Source organism: Eucyclogobius newberryi, unplaced genomic scaffold (assembly GCF_026437365.1).
Source record: "Eucyclogobius newberryi isolate DKJ021-1_F unplaced genomic scaffold, fEucNew1.0.hap1 SCAF_9, whole genome shotgun sequence".
Lineage (NCBI taxonomy): Eukaryota > Metazoa > Chordata > Actinopteri > Gobiiformes > Gobiidae > Eucyclogobius > Eucyclogobius newberryi.
The window spans coordinates 39708058-39728571 of NW_027316532.1; the positions used below are offsets into that span (position 1 = coordinate 39708058).

A 20514-nucleotide genomic window follows, 5' to 3' on the forward strand; every position below is an offset into this window, starting at 1 on the left:
GCCAGAATGTAGAGAGGCACGATTTTTAGAGGTGTGAACATTTTTGTGACTTTTCGTCAATGTTCACTGGGTGAAAAATAGGGGGGTTGGTCCCGAGAAGAAAGAAAGAATAATATTCCGATGCGAAAACAATGTTTCCCATTTTTCAAATATCATAAACTATACATTTTCGGAAAGCGCTCGCGCTTTCCTACCTCATGGTGTGGGTCCCTGGTCACTGACGGGTACTTTCGTTAATTTTGAGTGGGCTCCGCCCACTTTGTGGTTTTGGCCCTCTATACAGTAATAATGTTCAATTTTTGCATTACATGCTTATATGCACGGAACATGCAAGAGATGGGGAACGTATTCGTGAGCTACTTAGCGCAAATGAGCACTTTACATTGAGATGACGACCGCGAAGCGGTCGTCATCTCAATGTAAAGTGCTCGTTTAGTGCGCACTTTTGCACGGGCTTCGCCCGTTTACAACGGTAATGTTCCATTTTCCTACTACTAATTAGTATGCACGGGGCGTGCATGAGTGAAGGAGTGCGTTAGTGAGTGTTTGGAAGTGGGCGAGTGCTTCGCGCTCGATTTCGTGCGCACTACGTGCGCACTTTCGCAGCCGTGCTTCGCACGGCCTTACAAGATTAATAGGCCTCTCGCCAGCTTGTGGCGCTCGGGCCTAAATATAGCCGCAAGCGGCAATGATCGGCCCTCGCCACGCCGCCGCCACGCCGCAAGAGGAGGGGGCGCTAACGCGCCCCAATTGTCCTTTTATTACGCCTACTGCTGAATCTGTGACGCTGTCACATCTTCTCCCCTTTGTTTTACCATCAAAAAGCTATTTTATTTTGAATTCTTGGCAAAATGTGCGGCTTTGCCGCACAGACACCGTGACTCTTTGAATGAAAATGTGGATAACTTTTGATGGTCCACCCCTGAAGATGAGTCTCACCAAATTTCAGGTTAATATGTCTAACGCCCTAAGAGGAGTTTGTGAAAGTCTAAAGTGTAAACATGTTCTGGCGATTTCTCCATTGGAATAACATGGGAGGTTTCGGTCATCGTTACGGCAACGCCATAACAATTATGACATGGGTCTCATTGACTTTTTTGATGGGGCTAAAATTGAGTTGTGTGTCAAATTTCATACAATTTCGCAAAACTAAACATTTAACCTCCATATAAAATCTGTAGGGGGCGCTGTGGCTCCAAATTAATTTATTTCACTTCAAGTAGGTTTAGCGCAAAGAGTTTAACAACTGATTCTAATTTGACGCAATTCGGACTTTATCTGCGCAAACGGCAGAAATGTTAAATTTGGGAGATTTCTGAAATTCTAGCTACAGTTTGTGGCTTCGCCGCACAGAGACCGTGACAGGGTCAATGTCATTTGGATAACTTTTGATGTCCCACTCCTCAGTAGCATTTTCACCAAATTTCAGCTTTTTAGGGCCAACGCCCTGGGAGGAGTTCGTAAAAGTACGACATTTGGAAAAACTCCTGAGTCATGTTTAGCCATTTTTGAAGCAATATGGCCGACATTTGGTTGGGCGGACGGCGTTGCCGTAATAATATTTTTTACTTCTCTTGTCACCATCTACCTCTGCGCCAAATTTCATGATTCTACGATCAGATTTTTTTTGGGTCATTTCCCATCTCTCAATGCATTTTTGGTACATTTGGGGGCGCTGATGCGCCAATTTTTTTATTTTACAAAAGGGAAATAGCCAGAATGTAGAGAGGCACGATTTTTAGAGGTGTGAACATTTTTGTGACTTTTCGTCAATGTTCACTCGGTGAAAAATAGGGGGGTTGGTCCCGAGAAGAAAGAAAGAAAGAAAGAAGAATAATATTCCGATGCGAAAACAATGTTTCCCATTTTTCAAATATCATAAACTATACATTTTCAGAAAGCGCTCGCGGACCCACACCATATGGGTCCCTGGTCACTGACGGGTACTTTCGATAATTTTGAGTGGGCTCCGCCCACTTTGTGTTTTTGGCCCTCTAAACAGTAATAATGTTCAATTTTTGCATTACATGTTTATATGCACGGAACATGCAAGAGATGGGGAACGTATTCGTGAGCTACTTAGGGCAAATGAGTGCTTTATATGGGGATGTAAAGCACTCCTTTATATCCCCATATTCGCTTCGCGGTCGTCATCCTAATGTAAAGTGCTCGTTTAGTGCGCACTTTTGCACGGGCTTCGCCCGTTTACAACAGTAATGTTCCATTTTCCTACTACTAATTAGTATGCACGGGGCGTGCGTGAGTGAAGGAGTGCGTTAGTGAGTGTTTGGAAGTGGGCGAGAGCTTCGCGCTCGATTTCGTGCGCACTATGTGCGCACGGCCATACGAGATTAATAGGCCTCTCGCAGCTTGTGGCGCTTGGGCCTAAAAATACAGGGACAATTTACACGCAATGGACACATTTTTTGACGGTTTGAACAACAGCTATTATTATTTGTCAAAACAAAAATATTTTGTCATTTCTCCTGATTTTGGCCTTTGTTTACAATATGGTTGCTAGGTAACAGTTGTGGAATCACTCCACATCTGCTGCAACCAGGAAGTACAATTATAAACTCATGGATCAATTAAAATATTACAAAAATTGTCAAAATGTGGAAGAATAGGTCTTATTTGTTGTTGTTTTTCTGTGACATTTTAAATATAATAATGTTCACTATACTTTTTTAGGGAAATATGTATTCTAAGCATGACTAACCTGATAATATAATAGATCCATGCTTGATAATATAATAAGATAAGATAAGATAATAGATCCATGCTCTAACATGATAATATCGATCCATGCTCATAACACTGGTTCATTGGTTGTTGAAAAGCCCCTCCCCTCTTGGGCGCAAGCTTGTATTATTTTCAGAATAAGATCATGTATTTGTATGTCAGTCCCAAGCATTTGCCAAAATTATACAAATTGTATTTTACCTTCTGACTACATGCTAAAGTACCCAATTCTATTATACAACACAAGCAAATCTTTATAATATGAGAGTGTGTTTTGCATGTGATACTTGAGACTTTTGTTTTGAAGTGGAACTCACTTCCGGCTGCGTGACGGAAGCGTCCACACTGTAGTAAACCTTTACCTTGAGTTACTTTTTAAATGAAATGTCAGCGCTTACTAAAACAATGTCGAGTGAGTATAAAGTCCATATTGTGTTAGTTTGTGCTTATAGTTTATGCATATAGAAAGTATAACATGAATTGCTTGCGGTTTCACACAGTCCGCTCTGTTTACATGTCGCTGTGACTCACGTGATCGTTGTTTGTACGTTTTTTTGGGAATAAGATTGTTCTTTTGTGTTTGTAGAATTTCGTTTAGCCGTGGTCCAGCTGCAGGTGACCAGTGTGAAAGCGGACAACCTGAGCCGAGCCCGGACACTGGTGAAGGAGGCGGCGGGACAAGGAGGAAAGGTGGTCCTGCTCCCGGTGAGTGAGGAGGCGGGACAAGGAGGAAAGGTGGTCCTGAGGAGGCGGGACAAGGAGGAAAGATGGTCCTGAGGAGGCGGGACAAGGGGGAAAGATGGTCCTGAGGAGGCGGGACAAGGGGGAAAGATGGTCCTGAGGAGGCGGGACAAGGAGGAAAGATGGTCCTGAGGAGGCGGGACAAGGGGGAAAGATGGTCCTGAGGAGGCGGGACAAGGGGGAAAGGTCGTCCTGCTCTTGGTGAGTGAGGAGGCAGGACAAGGAGGAAAGGTGGTCCTGAGGAGGCGGGACAAGGAGGAAAGATGGTCCTGAGGAGGCGGGACAAGGGGGAAAGGTCGTCCTGCTCTTGGTGAGTGAGGAGGCAGGACAAGGGGGAAAGGTGGTCCTGAGGAGGCGGGACAAGGAGGAAAGGTGGTCCTGAGGAGGCGGGACAAGGGGGAAAGGTGGTCCTGAGGAGGCGGGACAAGGGGGAAAGGTGGACCTGAGGGGGCGGGACAAGGGGGAAAGGTGGTCCTGAGGAGGCGGGACAAGGGGGAAAGGTGGACCTGAGGGGGCGGGACAAGGGGGAAAGGTGGTCCTGAGGAGGCGGGACAAGGGGGAAAGGTGGTCCTGAGGAGGCGGGACAAGGGGGAAAGGTCGTCCTGAGGAGGCGGGACAAGGGGGAAAGGTGGTCCTGAGGAGGCGGGACAAGGGGGAAAGGTGGTCCTGAGGAGGCGGGACAAGGGGGAAAGGTGGTCCTGAGGAGGCGGGACAAGGGCGAAAGGTGGACCTGAGGGGGCGGGACAAGGGGGAAAGGTGGTCCTGAGGAGGCGGGACAAGGGGGAAAGGTGGTCCTGAGGGGGCGGGACAAGGGGGAAAGGTGGTCCTGAGGGGGCGGGACAAGGAGGAAAGGTGGTCCTGAGGAGGCGGGACAAGGGGGAAAGGTGGTCCTGAGGGGGCGGGACAAGGGGGAAAGGTGGTCCTGAGGGGGCGGGACAAGGGGGAAAGGTGGTCCTGAGGAGGCGGGACAAGGGGGAAAGGTGGTCCTGAGGAGGCGGGACAAGGGGGAAAGGTCGTCCTGCTCTTGGTGAGTGAGGAGGCAGGACAAGGAGGAAAGGTGGTCCTGAGGAGGCGGGACAAGGGGGAAAGGTGGTCCTGAGGAGGCGGGACAAGGGGGAAAGGTGGTCCTGAGGAGGCGGGACAAGGGCGAAAGGTGGACCTGAGGGGGCGGGACAAGGGCGAAAGGTGGACCTGAGGGGGCGGGACAAGGGGGAAAGGTGGTCCTGAGGAGGCGGGACAAGGAGGAAAGGTGGTCCTGAGGGGGCGGGACAAGGAGGAAAGGTGGTCCTGAGGGGGCGGGACAAGGAGGAAAGGTGGTCCTGAGGGGGCGGGACAAGGGGGAAAGGTGGTCCTGAGGAGGCGGGACAAGGGGGAAAGGTGGTCCTGAGGGGGCGGGACAAGGGGGAAAGGTGGTCCTGAGGGGGCGGGACAAGGGGGAAAGGTGGTCCTGAGGGGGCGGGACAAGGGGGAAAGGTGGTCCTGAGGAGGCGGGACAAGGGGGAAAGGTGGTCCTGAGGGGGCGGGACAAGGGGGAAAGGTGGTCCTGAGGGGGCGGGACAAGGGGGAAAGGTGGTCCTGAGGAGGCGGGACAAGGGGGAAAGGTGGTCCTGAGGGGGCGGGACAAGGGGGAAAGGTGGTCCTGAGGGGGCGGGACAAGGGGGAAAGGTGGTCCTGAGGGGGCGGGACAAGGGGGAAAGGTGGTCCCGAGGAGGCGGGACAAGGAGGAAAGGTGGTCCTGCTCTTGGTGAGTGAGCCGTGTGATCGTGGAGGAGGCGCAGGTCACTCAGGCAGAATAGAAGAATGTATAAATAAGAATGTGAAGATGAAAGCAGCTGTTCGTGTGCAATTTCAGCAAAAAGATGGACAACTATGTGGTTCAAGTGAAGTTAACATTTATATAAGGCAACAATGAAATGTTTATTTATGAATAGGCACTTTTAAGTCAGACTCCATGTGCTTCAAATCACATGAATGACAAAGTTATCCCTTTATACAGTAAAGAAAAAGACAATTCATTATTTATGTTCTTTTTGTGGAGTTAGTCGACGTTGTAAAAGGCTCTGGACAATTCATTTGATCATTTATAAAGAGCATTCTAGAGTGGAAGAAGAGGCAACTCAGTGACAGAGTAAAGTCAGGTAGATGAGTGATAAGTTATGTGATGATTGACTGATGGACGTGGGTCAGGCCATGACAGAACGGTGTGTGTTGGGATGGTTTTGATTATTGACTATTGTCAGCGATTATTTTTTAATAGTCGACTAGTCAAAGTATTATTTAAATTGTACCTTGGACTTTTACAAATATTCACTCTTTTCGTTTTGTCGTAGTAATGGTTCCACATTAATTATAAAACTTGTTTTTCTAGCAACTGGCATGTCTGTTTATTAAACAATTAGTAGTTATTAAAATGGCCCATGAGTACTTCAGTGTAGTTAATTAGTCATGATTATTTTGATGAATACACATAAACATAAACTGTATTTGAGGAGTTTAGCTGGAATAATAGTTTGGAACAGTGACAATGAACAATAAGCTAAACAACCTTTAATTTAAAAACAAAGTGGTCATTGGCACGGTATGTGTAATGTAAAAGTCCTTTTGTTGCCGTTGGTTTCCTCTGCGTCTCACAGTTGCTCTGTGTCTGATGCAGGAGTGCTTCAACTCACCGTATGGGACCAGCTTCTTCTCAGAGTTCGCAGAGCGGATCCCAGGAGAGTCCACTCAGGTGCTGTCAGAAATCGCTAAAGAGAACAAAGTGTATTTGGTGGGAGGTAAGAATATATGTGAACTATGAATTAACAAGAAAAATCAAATGACGAGGTATTAAAAAATCTTAACTTTATTAGAAGACGGTTGAAAAAATGACACATTAGCCAATTTGTTTGATAAAGTATAAAAACTCTTAACTGATTGTGAATATTACTTGTTGTAAACTCTTCACCGTTACACGCTCCGCGCTCTTTCTTTGGAACAGGCTCCATTCCTGAAGAAGATGGTGGGAAGTTGTATAACAGCTGTGCAGTGTTTGACCCAGAAGGACGCATGCTTCTCAAACACAGAAAGGTTTGAATCCACCAATAATACAATGATTACATTTTATTTTTTGACTTTTAAGCTTTGATGTTTGTTCACTTTAGATTCATCTCTTTGACATCAGTGTCCCGGGAAAAATCCACTTCCAGGAGTCAGAGACGCTCAGTCCAGGAAGCAGTTTATCCATGTTTGACACGCGTGAGGAGGAGCTTCTGAGGAAATGTATTCTCATTGTTCCGTGACACACTTTTATTTAAATTTTTGTACATATCTTTGCAGCATTTTGTAAAGTTGGGCTTGGCATTTGCTACGACATTAGGTTTGCAGAACTTGCACAGCTTTACAGTAGGAAAGGTAAAACACTTAGATTGAATGTATTTTGGTGACAACATTTGATCTGGATGATTATTTCTTTAGGTTGCCAGCTCTTGGTTTATCCTGGAGCCTTTAACATGACGACTGGTCCGGCACATTGGGAGCTCCTGCAGAGGGCCAGGTCTGACTTTTGACATGGACTAAATGATTCTGCGTGTGTACTAAACCTGTGTAGTATTTCTCATTGTTGTGGTGTAACAGGGCTCTGGATAATCAGGTTTTTGTTGCCACTGCATCTCCAGCCAGAGATGAAACGGCTTCTTATGTGGCTTGGGGCCACAGCACCGTCGTGAACCCATGGTACGATAACAACACTTACATTAGATCAGACTTATACGTCACTTTTCTTGATGCTCAAAGTCGCGTTCACATTTCATGCATTGATTCACGCCTCATATCCAGTGGTAAGCAACTTCTTTAGCCTCAGCAGATCAACTACTAACTGTGCCTAAACACTCACGCCACACTCATAGGCGAGGTGTATTATTGTTTGCCCCGGTCAGACTCAGAGCTGGGGTCAAAATACCAAGCTCTGGGGTTTGTTGGCAACTGTATGAAGAATGTGCTCAAACCGCTGAGCCACTCTTACCACAACAGAACAGATGTGACTGCTCTTTTCTACTGCTACTTCAGGGGGGAAGTTATATCAAAGGCTGGTCCAGAAGAGGCTGTTATTTATGCAGATATTGGTGAGTAGAAGGCTTTGAAAAAGACATATACATTATTTAATGTAAGTAAATGTGCTTGATTCTACTTCAGATCTTCAGTATTTGGCTGATATCCGACAGCAGATTCCAATCACGATCCAGCGAAGGAACGACCTCTACTCTGTCTCCACAGTCCCAGAGACAACGGGCTGATCCTCTCCAAACGGGACAGAGCGAGACTCAGGGACAGAGCGAGACTCAGGACAGGTACAGACTGGGACGTGGCATATTCTGACCCTGATCAGCTGTGACTGTCTGTGATGTATATAAGAAACTGAATTATGAATTATGCCCAATTGCCTATAATTGTATTGAATTCAAAATGATATACATTCTTTGTTGATTTGGGCACCATTATATTGGAAGAGTACACAGTTTTTATCATGAAATGTTAAAATAGTAAAACGGCAGCCACAGTCCCGTCGAGTCCATGAAGAGAATCCAGACGTCTCCAACTTGAGCTGGATTTAAAGTTTGACTATATGTGTGAAAAGTCTTGTCAGACGCAGGTTTCCTTTGACGTCAGTGTCTCTTCCTCTGTTTCTTCTAAGAACTGGTGCTTTTTGTATCCTGTGAAGAACACTTCTTTTAAAACAAAATCTAAAGAGTAATGTGTAAACCAGACATGTTCATGCATTAAAGAGATTAACTTAACTGACATGGTTACTACACTGTATCATTGTTTTGTACTATTGGAATGGTCAAGACACTTATTTCTATATAGTATAGTTTTATTTGGACACAATACTGGACTGTAGTTTGTGGTATCATCAGGAGTCCTGCCTGGTATTTGAATAACTTCTCACAGTGAAAATGACATTTATTACATTTATTGTAACATGTTCAGGCTTTTGGGACCGTGAGTACATCGAATGAGCATCAAATGGTTGGTACCTCTTTGATGTTTTGTAGATTCGCACAGGAGCTTCCTCTTCTTACTGAGGCGGTCCAGGTGGATCTGATATGCCACGCCCGCCCCCACCATGATCCCCACGGCCACACACAGACCTGTGCTGAACATCCACATGCCCTCAGACGCTCGGCTCCGGAACGTGTCCTCTTTAGCGCCATCTACAGAGAAGCAACTGTCAATTACTCAAGAATTGCCAAGCACTAAATTGTAGATTAGATTAATGTAATTGTTCTAAAGGAAATGTATCTTGCAGTTTGACACTCGCATGACCCAACACGAGAGTCAGAGACAGTCCAAGACATTAAAAGGATTTGTATAGGTTTAAATCTCCCATTGTTCTTGGCCATACTGGGCAAAACAACAAAAGTGTCCGATTTAATCAGCTCCTTGATCGAATAAATGACGACACTAAATACAAAACATAACCTTTGTGCCAGAGTTTGTAAAATCAGCGGTAAATGAACTCAGGGGCGTGGCACTGGTCCTGACCCAGTCCTCTGGGGGCTTCTCTGTGTCGTTTATGAGCCAGAACACTGGGCTTTGGGAAACCTCCACTCGACTGGCACAAGAACACTGTCCTGTTACTGTCCACTGCAGCGTCCTTCTGAAGGTGGGGCGAGCTGAACCGGGCTGCAAACAACATTATACATGTAATATAAGCATCATTTATCGATCACTATTTGATTGGAAACACGTAAATGTATAATTAAACATTGCTGCTATTACCTAAAATACACACGGCTGGCGTATTGGTTCAGGATTATTACTGGAAAATAAACTGCTTTGTTCAAAGTTCAGGCAAACTACGGGCCGCGGGCCACATGTGGCCCGTTTTCCTTTATAATCCGGCCCGTCAAACATAATAATATTGTTGTTTTTTCCCTCATGCATCTGTCTGCACGTGTGTCCTTCATGTGAAATGAATTCAATAATAGATTCAATAGCCTATATTTGACAGAAAAGTGATATTTTATTTGATATTTAATGATGTTTTTTCCCACACAATGATCACTCTCTGCTACTTGCCTGGATGTGAATATGGCCCTGGAGGAAGATAATTGCCACCTCTGGTTTAGGAACAGCTGATCCTTATGAACTCAGTTATTGGCAAGACTTTGCACAAAGAATATGTCACAAGCAAAGAACAGTTGATTCATGTTCATTCACTAAAATGACGAGCGGTAGTTTAGTTGTAAACGTGTTTATTTCCAGACACAGGCAGCACGAGGTCGTCCTTATCACTCAGGTTTGATTACAGATCTCATGCAGGTGGTCACACTCCCATATATAGTGTTTGCATCGAGCATCCGGGTCAAGTGTCAACACATAACACGTACACATGACAAAGCTTGTCTGGATGAGCATGACTCTCATATGTCTCACATATGTCTCACATATGACCTATGGAATGAAGGATGCAACACATGAACAGCCTTCACCTCTCAGTGCTCATGTTGCTATGGTTACTGGTTGAAGACTTAGATGAGCGCCAAAATGTCTTCACACGACTACTTCACGTCTCGTTCAGAATGACATGTTCTTTTGCTGTGGTGAGTTTTGTTACTAACCTGCCGTCCGGAGACACATGGAGCAGAGCGGGACACTGTCGTTCTCACTGTCGTTCTCCACTGAGGTCAAAAACAGGCTGTAAACCGTCTGATCTTCTTTTGGATTGACTTTTGGGAGCTCGAGGGAGAAGTTTCCGGTGAAAGGAGCGTCGTGCGGGATTGTAGCACTGTTCAGACTCCAAATGACCACGTTTCCGTCCTCCCATTCAGCTCTCAACACGAGTTCACTGCCTCGCCTCCACTCCACCGAGACGTTGTGAAACGTGAAGAGTTCATGGTGAAAACAGGGTAAGAGCACGGGACGTCCCACGATGCCAATGAGGCACTCGTCTGAGGAAACACAAAGAATGTGAAATGATAAATAATAAAGTCAGAGAGCTCATGACACAGTTGAATATTAAAATAGATACGAGTCAAAGTGTTTTTCCTTTTCATTTGACCCTGAAACACGAGTTGTGTGAAAGGGTCGAGTCAGAAAATGTGACATTTTTCATGTTCTCATATTTTGCCATATCTGTTACTTTCAATTCTGATTTTTAAATAAACTAATATAATATATAACAGAGCTCACAACAACAAATACATACTCACAATAAATAATTCGGATAAATGTGAATTACACCTTTAGAATCAGAATCACAAATGATTTATTGCCACAACAATAATGAGGCAAAATATATCAATAAGTCAAATATTAAAGAAAAAACATTTGAATTTACTTATATGATAAAAACATAGACTTAATATGCAGTATATTTTACAGTTAAATGTACAGGAGTCGTGCAGAAGTGAATGTTGATTAAATACTAGTTAAGTAGCTTTACCTTAGGCCTAAATATGACTCAATATGACAGTTTGCATAGATAGAACTACTTTGTTTATCTACCTTTTCTGTTTACCCTGATGTCTCTGAATGTGTGGACTATGATGTAGGACTATCATGTAGGACTATGATGTAGGACTATCATGTAGGACTATGATGTGTGGACTATGATGTAGGACTATGATGTAGGACTATGATGTAGGACTATCATGTAGGACTATAATGTGTGGACTATGATGTAGGACTATGATGTAGGACTATGATGTAGGACTTACCTAAAGAAGAACAAACCGTGTGCAAACTGATGAGCAGTCCAATGCGCCAAAGAGACACCCGCCTGTCCCACAGAGACACCCGCCTGTCCCACAGAGACACCCGCATGTCCCACAGAGACACCCGCCTGTCCCACAGAGACACCCGCCTGTCCCACAGAGACAACCGCCTGTCCCACAGAGACACCCGCCTGTCCCACAGAGACACCCGCCTGTCCCACAGAGACACCCGCCTGTCCCACAGAGACACCCGCCTGTCCCACAGAGACACCCGCCTGTCCCACAGCAGCCGTGCAGAAACAATGGAAACTCTCTTAGTCGTGGACGTGGAGCGGAGTCACAAATAGAAAGTGGAGGACGCATGAAGTTCACTTCCTCGTCCGGGACATTTCCTGAGTCACAAAATATGTCTGTGAGTCGTGTCTCGGCTTGTCCTTGCCTTACCCGATGTGTCCCGCGTCCTATGGGGCCATTTGAAACAGCGGCATGGACGGGTTCTCCCAGTATTCCAAATATAACTCCAAAGGATCTATCTGTAAGTATAAGACATGTCCCGTTCCTCCCACTGAGGGCCCCGAGCGGGAGCCACACCACACAAACCAGTTTGACTTCTTTTCTCACAATGGGCCGAGCTCCGGGCCACACCTACCGCAGAGGTGAGGGGCCCCACACCACACCTACCGCAGAGGTGAGGGGCCCCACACCACACCTACCGCAGAGGTGAGGGGCCCCACACCACACCTACCGCAGAGGTGAGGGGCCCCACACCACACCTACCGCAGAGGTGAGGGGCCCCACACCACACCTACCGCAGAGGTGAGGGGCCCCACACCACACCTACCGCAGAGGTGAGGGGCCCCACACCACACCTACCGCAGAGGTGAGGGGCCCCACACCACACCTACCGCAGAGGTGAGGGGCCCCACACCACACCTACCGCAGAGGTGAGGGGCCCCACACAACCACTGGGGTTGGAGGATAGTAAAGATTATACACTAAAGGAGTTCACTAGACTCTCCATCACGTAATACTTTACAGGCGATAATATGATGCATATTTGCATTATTAGGGATTAAGGCCATAAAGTGCACGTGACATATATTTTGGGGGGGCCCCACCAACGCAGTTAACATTTTTAATGTTTTAATTATTATGTATATTTTTAAGTGCCTATTTTTCTACAGTTTGATTGTTTTGGAGCTGTTTATAATTGTAATTCCTGGTTGCACATGAACAGTTATGTGAACAGCAATGATACATACGAATTCCACACATAGTTATGATTTGACAAATACTTCATAATAACACCTTTATTTGGTTAAACGTGTTCACGTGACACTTAATGATGAACTCAGAACTCTACTTCTGCAATTTTATACTTTCATTTTCTTCACAAACTGACACTTAACAGATGTAAAACTGGGATAAATATTTGCCACAGGAAATTCCCATCTAATGAGTAATAATCACGCACTTTAAGTCATGTGTATCTTTCACAAGTGACGCGCACAAAAAGCCCCCAAGATTAATGCTGCTATGGATTAACTGTAAATTAAAATTAGGCCACATTTAATCAATTAAACTTGTGACAATAATGAATTAAATTAATAGTTTGCAGTCTATAATTGTGAAAAGATAATTCAATGATCGGCTTTGCAGTGGCGCTACTCAAACCCGCCGCTAGATGGCAGTGTGAGTGTTTGTAACGCGCTCTATTCAGTGAAGAAGTTCAGATGTAAACACTGGAGCCGGAGCTTCACACACATGGATCTATTATATTATCTTCACACACATGGATCTATTATATTATCTTCACACACATGGATCTATTATATTATCTTCACACACATGTGGTGAAATGCACGTCAATCAAATCAGATTATGAAAACTAATGCCACTCATCGGACTCGTTCTTGTCCAAAATGGCAGTGTTACTGAGGATTTGCGCCTTTACCCTGCAAAGACGGACCCTCTACACCTCATGTCCCACCGCCGGGACCCTCTACACCTTATGTCCCACCGCCGGGACCCTCTACACCTCATGTCCCACCGCCGGGACCCTCTACACCTCATGTCCCACCGCCGGGACCCTCTACACCTCATGTCCCACCGCCGGGACCCTCTACACCTCATGTCCCATCGCTGGGACCCTCCGCACCTCACGTCCCACCGCTGGGACCCTCTACACCTCACGTCCCACCGCCGGGACCCTCCACACCTCACGTCCCACCGCCGGGACCCTCCACACCTCACGTCCCATCGCTGGGACCCTCCGCACCTCACGTCCCACCGCTGGGACCCTCACGGGGCGCGTAAGTGTGCAGACTAGAGCCTTTGTCCTGTCGGTGCCCGCTCTGAAGAACAGGGACGGCTTCATCTTCGGCCCAGAGGGTGAAGAGGAGGAGGAGGAGGACTTCATCCCGGACAGTGAGGTTGAAGAGCTGTTCCAGACGCAGGGGCCCGTGGGTTTGGGGCATCACCGGGTCTTTATTGTCCACCCTGATGTGAAGTGGGGCGTCCGGAAGCAGCGTCTGACCACAGGTAAAGCATGTGCATTCTGATATATAAGAGAATATATGACTTTGTTTGGTGGGATAGTTCCTGTGGTAAATGTTTATCATGGTTTTAAATCAGTCAAGTTACAGTTTGTGTAAAATAAAAGTAAAGTTTTGAAAGTTACAGGAAGTAGAGCTGAATTCTAAAACAGAATCTCTCTGTGATGTCATCAACAAGGGACATTCCATCCAAAATGTAGTGACAAAAGGTCCTGCAGAGACGTCCAGGTCCTGCAGAGACGTCCAGGTCCTGCAGAGACGTCCAGGTCCTGCAGAGACGCACAGGTCCTGCAGAGACGTACAGGTCCTGGAGAGACGTACAGGTCCTGCAGAGACGTCCAGGTCCTGCAGAGACGTCCAGGTCCTGCAGAGACGTCCAGGTCCTGCAGAGACGTACAGGTCCTGGAGAGACGTACAGGTCCTGCAGAGACGTCCAGGTCCTGCAGAGACGTCCAGGTCCTGCAGAGACGTCCAGGTCCTGCAGAGACGTACAGGTCCTGGAGAGACGTACAGGTCCTGGAGACGTACAGGTCCTGCAGAGACGTACAGGTCCTGCAGAGATGTCCAGGTCCTGCAGAGACGTCCAGGTCCTGCAGAGACGCACAGGTCCTGGAGACGTACAGGTCCTGCAGAGACGTACAGGTCCTGCAGAGACGTCCAGGTCCTGCAGAGACGTCCAGGTCCTGCAGAGACGTACAAGTCCTGCAGAGACGCACAGGTCCTGCAGAGACGTACAGGTCCTGCAGAGACGTACAGGTCCTGCAGAGACGTCCAGGTCCTGCAGAGACGTACAGGTCCTGCAGAGACGTACAGGTCCTGCAGAGACGCACAGGTCCTGCAGAGACGTCCAGGTCCTGCAGAGACGTACAGGTCCTGCAGAGACGCACAGGTCCTGCAGAGACGCACAGGTCCTGCAGAGACGTACAGGTCCTGCAGAGACGTACAGGTCCTGCAGAGACGCACAGGTCCTGCAGAGACGTACAGGTCCTGCAGAGATGGAGGTCTAGTCCATACACAATAATCATGTTCACTATCTTTTAATGTGTCATATCATCTTCAAGTTTTACTATATTTTTTACCTATTATTAATTGATACATTATTTCATTGAATGCAGTTCATTTCTCTCATAAATCCCATTTTGAAATAAGAATCCACTCAGACCATGAAACCAGTTGTTATTGTCTATAAATGTTATATTAATAACTGAATGTTTGCTTTATTTTCTTCAGCTGAGCTGATGATGGCCGAGGCGGAGGGACTTGTGAACACTTTAGAACATTGGAGAGTTGTGGATAAACTCATACTTTCAACCAAAACCCCAGAGAAGAAGAGAATATTTGGAAAAGGGAACTTTCAGGTCCTCACAGGTAAAAGTCTTATTTATATTGCATTTTAAAGTGATCAGAACAGAAGAGATTTCAATTAATTCAATATTGTATAGAAAAAAGAAAGACTAGTTATCTATTACAGAATGTTGTGTCCTGTAGCGTTCACAGCAAGAAGAAGAATAAGTCGAAATACCAAATCTGTATTTACAATTTACAACTGATGTTTCTTTGTATGTATTTTGTTTTTTATTAGAGAAAATTAGACAAACTCCTGGAATCACTGCTGTTTTTGTGAATGTTGAACGTCTCTCTGCCGTCTCTGAGGTGAGCGTAATAATATTGCCTTATTTATGCACAATAATGTTAGTAATAATGTTTCTTCTGTGTGTCAGAGGGAGCTGGAAGAAGCCTGGGCAGTGAAAGTGTTGGACAGATACTCTGTTGTCCTGCACATTTTCCGCTGCAACGCCAAAACAAAAGAGGCAAAGCTACAGATCTCACTGGCCGAAATCCCTCTTTTAAAGTATAATCATGTAGTAACTATTTTCACTTATTTGATGCATAGTTTCAAGTCTTTGTTATGTTTTTTAGGTCCCGACTTAAGAATGAAATGGCAAACCTGGATCAGCAAGGAGGAGGGTCGAGGTACATTGGAGGTTCAGGTACTGGCTGTAGTGTGATCATAATTCCTTTAATAATAACAGCTTTATGCACAATGGTTTTACTATTATATTTTTCATTCTGCTACAATTTGGGTCCAGTCCTTGATTGTCGGTGCAGTTTGAGTCAGTTTTTCTTCTCTGCTCCAAAGGTTTCCATTTATTGTGTCCATAGCAGGTGTTTTGAGGCCCTTAAATGTTAACACATTAGTCCTTTCCAGGTCATGAGCACAGAATTTACCCAGGGATTCTTAACTTCCTCCATATGACTCAAGCGTTAGTCATCTGCCAGTAAGGCCTGCACAGGAACCTCCGGCATCACATTACACTCAATAGTTTTCCATTTAGAAACTAAAATGGTAATATTAGTTGTTATTTATAATTGTGCTTCAAATCTCCTCGACCCAGTTCCTCAAAATATCAAAGCCATATATTCTTCCTGAGTTAGTGCACCGCTGTAGCAGGCTGGCTTTGTTTCCAGGCGAGACGTTGTACGAGGTCCAGCAGAGACTGTTGAAGGAGCGAGAGCTGAAGATCCGCTCAGCTCTTGACAAACTGCGGAGGAAGAGGCTCCTGCTGCGATCGCAGAGGAAACATAGGGAGTTCCCCGTTGTGTCGGTGCTAGGATACACAAACTGCGGTAAGAAAGCCATAAGAACCTTTATTTACACCATACAAGTACTTTGATATCAAGTTCTGCTTAGGTGTGCAGAAGGAGCTGAAGTTTGCATGGAGCTTTTTCATTTTTATGAGTTAGAATGATATAAAGGGTCATTTCCACACACAGCATATATTTGATCAAAAAGGGACACTAACAACTATAATCCTATTTATTTATTTTTAATTTTGTCTCCAGGGAAAACCACTCTGATCAAAGCTTTGACCGGTGACAATGGTCTTCAGCCCAGAAACCAGTTGTTTGCCACTCTGGACGTCACGGTTCATGCGGGACAGTTACCGAGCCGTCTGACCGTCCTCTACGTGGACACTATTGGTTTCCTGTCCCAACTGCCCCATCAGCTCATAGACTCCTTCTCTGCCACGCTGGAGGACATAAAGCACTCTGTAAGTTCGGACTGCTCGATTATGAAGAAAGTCTATGCATATCACGGCTGTTTGGGTGTGATATGAATTATTTGTGCATTTTAAAAGATGAATCATAATTCTATGCTTCCCCTGTTTAGCTTCAGAATACTTCAGTGGTTCCCAAACATGTTTTGGTCCCCAGTAAATATGTTTACTAAATTGTCAGTTATTACTATTACCAGTTTACAGTATTTCTGTGTTTATACTATATTCATGTCCCAAATCATCATCAGGGATGTCAAATATACTACAAATAACATTCAGATTGTATGTAATTTCACCTTTTAGATCAGAAACGATTCCAAGTAACTCCAGGCATCACCATGTCCCTGGTTGAGGACATTTTAAACAGTGAAACACTCATTATCACCTGATTATAGAGGAGATGATGGACATTTGCAGAATTACTCAAATGGGAAACAAATAACAGAATATTTAGATGAGGAAACGACATTGTTTGTTGCTTTCAGTTTGAAAAGTAGACTTCTCGTACGTAGAAATATTGAATGTCATGTATTGTAATAATTATAATGTAATGCCTGATTATGATTTTTCAGGATCTTCTCATTCATGTCAGAGATATCAGTCACCCAGAGACTGTGAACCAGAAGGCCAATGTTCTGAGTGTATTAAAAAACCTCCAAGTCCCAGACGCTCTGATGAACTCCATGGTTGAGGTCCACAATAAAATAGACCTCATTGAAAAGTAATTAACCTTTTTATTCCTGAATGTATCACTTACTCATCTCACCGTCCCGTGCATCCACTACCATCATATCCTCTTTCACATCATAAATATCCTCTAATATTCCTCCAGACTTCTGCAGAGAAACCTTTGTCTAAATTAAAGGCTTTGCAGCACATTTATAATACATTCATATCCTATAGGCATGTTTTATTTCAGCTGTTATGATATATATGTTTGATAGATGTGACTTGGTAATAGATCGTCTCAATGAGCTAAAATTAAATTTCACACAGACATAAAACAAGTTTTTAAAATGGATTAAATGATGTACAAAAACCACTGCATTTCCATCTCAGAACGTGAACAAAACGGCACAAGGACACTATTTCCTCATAGTTGAACAAACTGGTTTCACTGTTCGGTGCCAACAAACTCATCCGAGTATTAAGAGACTATTATTAAGAGACTATTATTAAGAGACTAGTATTAAGACACTATTATTAAGACACTATTATTAAGACACTAGTATTAAGACACTATTATTAAGACACTAGTATTAAGACACTAGTATTAAGACACTAGTATTAAGACACTAGTATTAAGACACTTATTAAGACACTAGTATTAAGACACTATTATTAAGACACTATTATTAAGACACTAGTATTAAGACACTATTATTAAGACACTAGTATTAAGACACTAGTATTAAGACACTATTATTAAGACACTAGTATTAAGACACTAGTATTAAGACACTATTATTAAGACACTATTATTAAGACACTATTATTAAGACACTAGTATTAAGACACTAGTATTAAGACACTATTATTAAGACACTAGTATTAAGACACTAGTATTAAGACACTAGTATTAAGACACTAGTATTAAGACACTATTATTAAGACACTAGTATTAAGACACTATTATTAAGACACTATTATTAAGACACTATTATTAAGACACTAGTATTAAGACACTAGTATTAAGACACTAGTATTAAGACACTATTATTAAGACACTAGTATTAAGACACTAGTATTAAGACACTAGTATTAAGACACTAGTATTAAGACACTAGTATTAAGACACTAGTATTAAGACACTATTATTAAGACACTATTATTAAGACACTATTATTAAGACACTAGTATTAAGACACTAGTATTAAGACACTAGTATTAAGACACTATTATTAAGACACTAGTATTAAGACACTATTATTAAGACACTAGTATTAAGACACTAGTATTAAGACACTATTATTAAGACACTAGTATTAAGACACTATTATTAAGACACTAGTATTAAGACACTAGTATTAAGACACTATTATTAAGACACTATTATTAAGACACTAGTATTAAGACACTATTATTAAGACACTAGTATTAAGACACTAGTATTAAGACACTATTATTAAGACACTAGTATTAAGACACTAGTATTAAGACACTATTATTAAGACACTATTATTAAGACACTATTATTAAGACACTAGTATTAAGACACTAGTATTAAGACACTATTATTAAGACACTAGTATTAAGACACTAGTATTAAGACACTAGTATTAAGACACTAGTATTAAGACACTAGTATTAAGACACTATTATTAAGACACTAGTATTAAGACACTATTATTAAGACACTATTATTAAGACACTATTATTAAGACACTAGTATTAAGACACTAGTATTAAGACACTAGTATTAAGACACTATTATTAAGACACTAGTATTAAGACACTATTATTAAGACACTAGTATTAAGACACTAGTATTAAGACACTATTATTAAGACACTATTATTAAGACACTAGTATTAAGACACTAGTATTAAGACACTAGTATTAAGACACTATTATTAAGACACTATTATTAAGACACTAGTATTAAGACACTAGTATTAAGACACTATTATTAAGACACTAGTATTAAGACACTATTATTAAGACACTAGTATTAAGACACTAGTATTAAGACACTATTATTAAGACACTAGTATTAAGACACTATTATTAAGACACTATTATTAAGACACTAGTATTAAGACACTAGTATTAAGACACTATTATTAAGACACTAGTATTAAGACACTAGTATTAAGACACTATTATTAAGACACTATTATTAAGACACTAGTATTAAGACACTATTATTAAGACACTATTATTAAGACACTATTATTAAGACACTAGTATTAAGACACTAGTATTAAGACACTATTATTAAGACACTAGTATTAAGACACTAGTATTAAGACACTATTATTAAGACACTAGTATTAAGACACTATTATTAAGACACTAGTATTAAGACACTAGTATTAAGACACTAGTATTAAGACACTAGTATTAAGACACTATTATTAAGACACTAGTATTAAGACACTATTATTAAGACACTAGTATTAAGACACTATTATTAAGACACTATTATTAAGACACTATTATTAAGACACTAGTATTAAGACACTAGTATTAAGACACTATTATTAAGACACTAGTATTAAGACACTATTATTAAGACACTAGTATTAAGACACTATTATTAAGACACTAGTATTAAGACACTATTATTAAGACACTAGTATTAAGACACTAGTATTAAGACACTATTATTAAGACACTAGTATTAAGACACTATTATTAAGACACTAGTATTAAGACACTATTATTAAGACACTATTATTAAGACACTAGTATTAAGACACTATTATTAAGACACTAGTATTAAGACACTATTATTAAGACACTAGTATTAAGACACTATTATTAAGACACTAGTATTAAGACACTAGTATTAAGACACTAGTATTAAGACACTAGTATTAAGACACTATTATTAAGACACTAGTATTAAGACACTAGTATTAAGACACTATTATTAAGACACTAGTATTAAGACACTAGTATTAAGACACTATTATTAAGACACTATTATTAAGACACTAGTATTAAGACACTATTATTAAGACACTAGTATTAAGACACTAGTATTAAGACACTATTATT

At 42.6% G+C, this 20514-nt stretch overlaps 3 protein-coding genes across 3 annotated transcripts in view; 2 read left to right on the forward strand and 1 right to left on the reverse strand.

The window, feature by feature from the left end:
• The first annotated feature begins 3061 nt into the window (after positions 1-3061).
• On the forward strand, positions 3062-7792 carry nit2 (nitrilase family, member 2). The gene is made up of 10 exons (XM_072438944.1): positions 3062-3154; positions 3329-3447; positions 6137-6257; positions 6461-6549; positions 6624-6717; positions 6799-6873; positions 6937-7015; positions 7096-7194; positions 7528-7583; positions 7654-7792. The coding sequence occupies exons 1-10, from the start codon at positions 3127-3129 to the stop codon at positions 7752-7754; spliced, it is 861 nt and encodes a 286-aa protein (XP_072295045.1). The 5' UTR covers positions 3062-3126; the 3' UTR covers positions 7755-7792.
• On the reverse strand, positions 7786-12198 carry LOC140353526 (uncharacterized). Its single transcript, XM_072438098.1, has 5 exons — positions 12187-12198; positions 11622-11706; positions 10083-10412; positions 8496-8672; positions 7786-8171 (listed from the first exon to the last, which is right to left on the reverse strand). The coding sequence occupies exons 1-5, from the start codon at positions 12196-12198 to the stop codon at positions 8101-8103; spliced, it is 675 nt and encodes a 224-aa protein (XP_072294199.1). The 3' UTR covers positions 7786-8100.
• Positions 12199-12910: 712 nt separating this feature from the next.
• The window catches only part of gtpbp6 (GTP binding protein 6 (putative)), an 8768-nt gene continuing 1164 nt past the window's right edge, over positions 12911-20514 (forward strand). Inside the window, exons 1-8 of the mRNA XM_072439091.1 lie at positions 12911-13718; positions 14963-15100; positions 15315-15385; positions 15454-15584; positions 15653-15723; positions 16202-16360; positions 16577-16785; positions 17364-17512. Of these exons, the coding sequence (XP_072295192.1) occupies positions 13100-13718; positions 14963-15100; positions 15315-15385; positions 15454-15584; positions 15653-15723; positions 16202-16360; positions 16577-16785; positions 17364-17512 (1547 nt within the window). The 5' untranslated portion in view covers positions 12911-13099. The remainder of the gene's footprint in view (positions 13719-14962; positions 15101-15314; positions 15386-15453; positions 15585-15652; positions 15724-16201; positions 16361-16576; positions 16786-17363; positions 17513-20514) is intronic.

What these genes read in the sequence shown, in the direction of transcription:
- nit2 (XM_072438944.1), top strand. Translation starts at nt 3,127, where the DNA reads ATGTCAGCGCTTACTAAAACAATGTCGA. An exon ending in CAAAGTGTATTTGGTGGGAG is followed by an intron (nt 6,258 to 6,460) that starts GTAAGAATATAT and finishes TCTTTGGAACAG; the next exon opens with GCTCCATTCCTGAAGAAGAT. An exon ending in AGCACCGTCGTGAACCCATG is followed by an intron (nt 7,195 to 7,527) that starts GTACGATAACAA and finishes CTGCTACTTCAG; the next exon opens with GGGGGAAGTTATATCAAAGG.
- LOC140353526 (XM_072438098.1), bottom strand. An exon ending in TAGGACGCGGGACACATCGG is followed by an intron (nt 10,413 to 11,621) that starts GTAAGGCAAGGA and finishes GTGTTTCCTCAG; the next exon opens with ACGAGTGCCTCATTGGCATC. An exon ending in ATCTACAAAACATCAAAGAG is followed by an intron (nt 8,172 to 8,495) that starts GTACCAACCATT and finishes TGTTCTTCACAG; the next exon opens with GATACAAAAAGCACCAGTTC.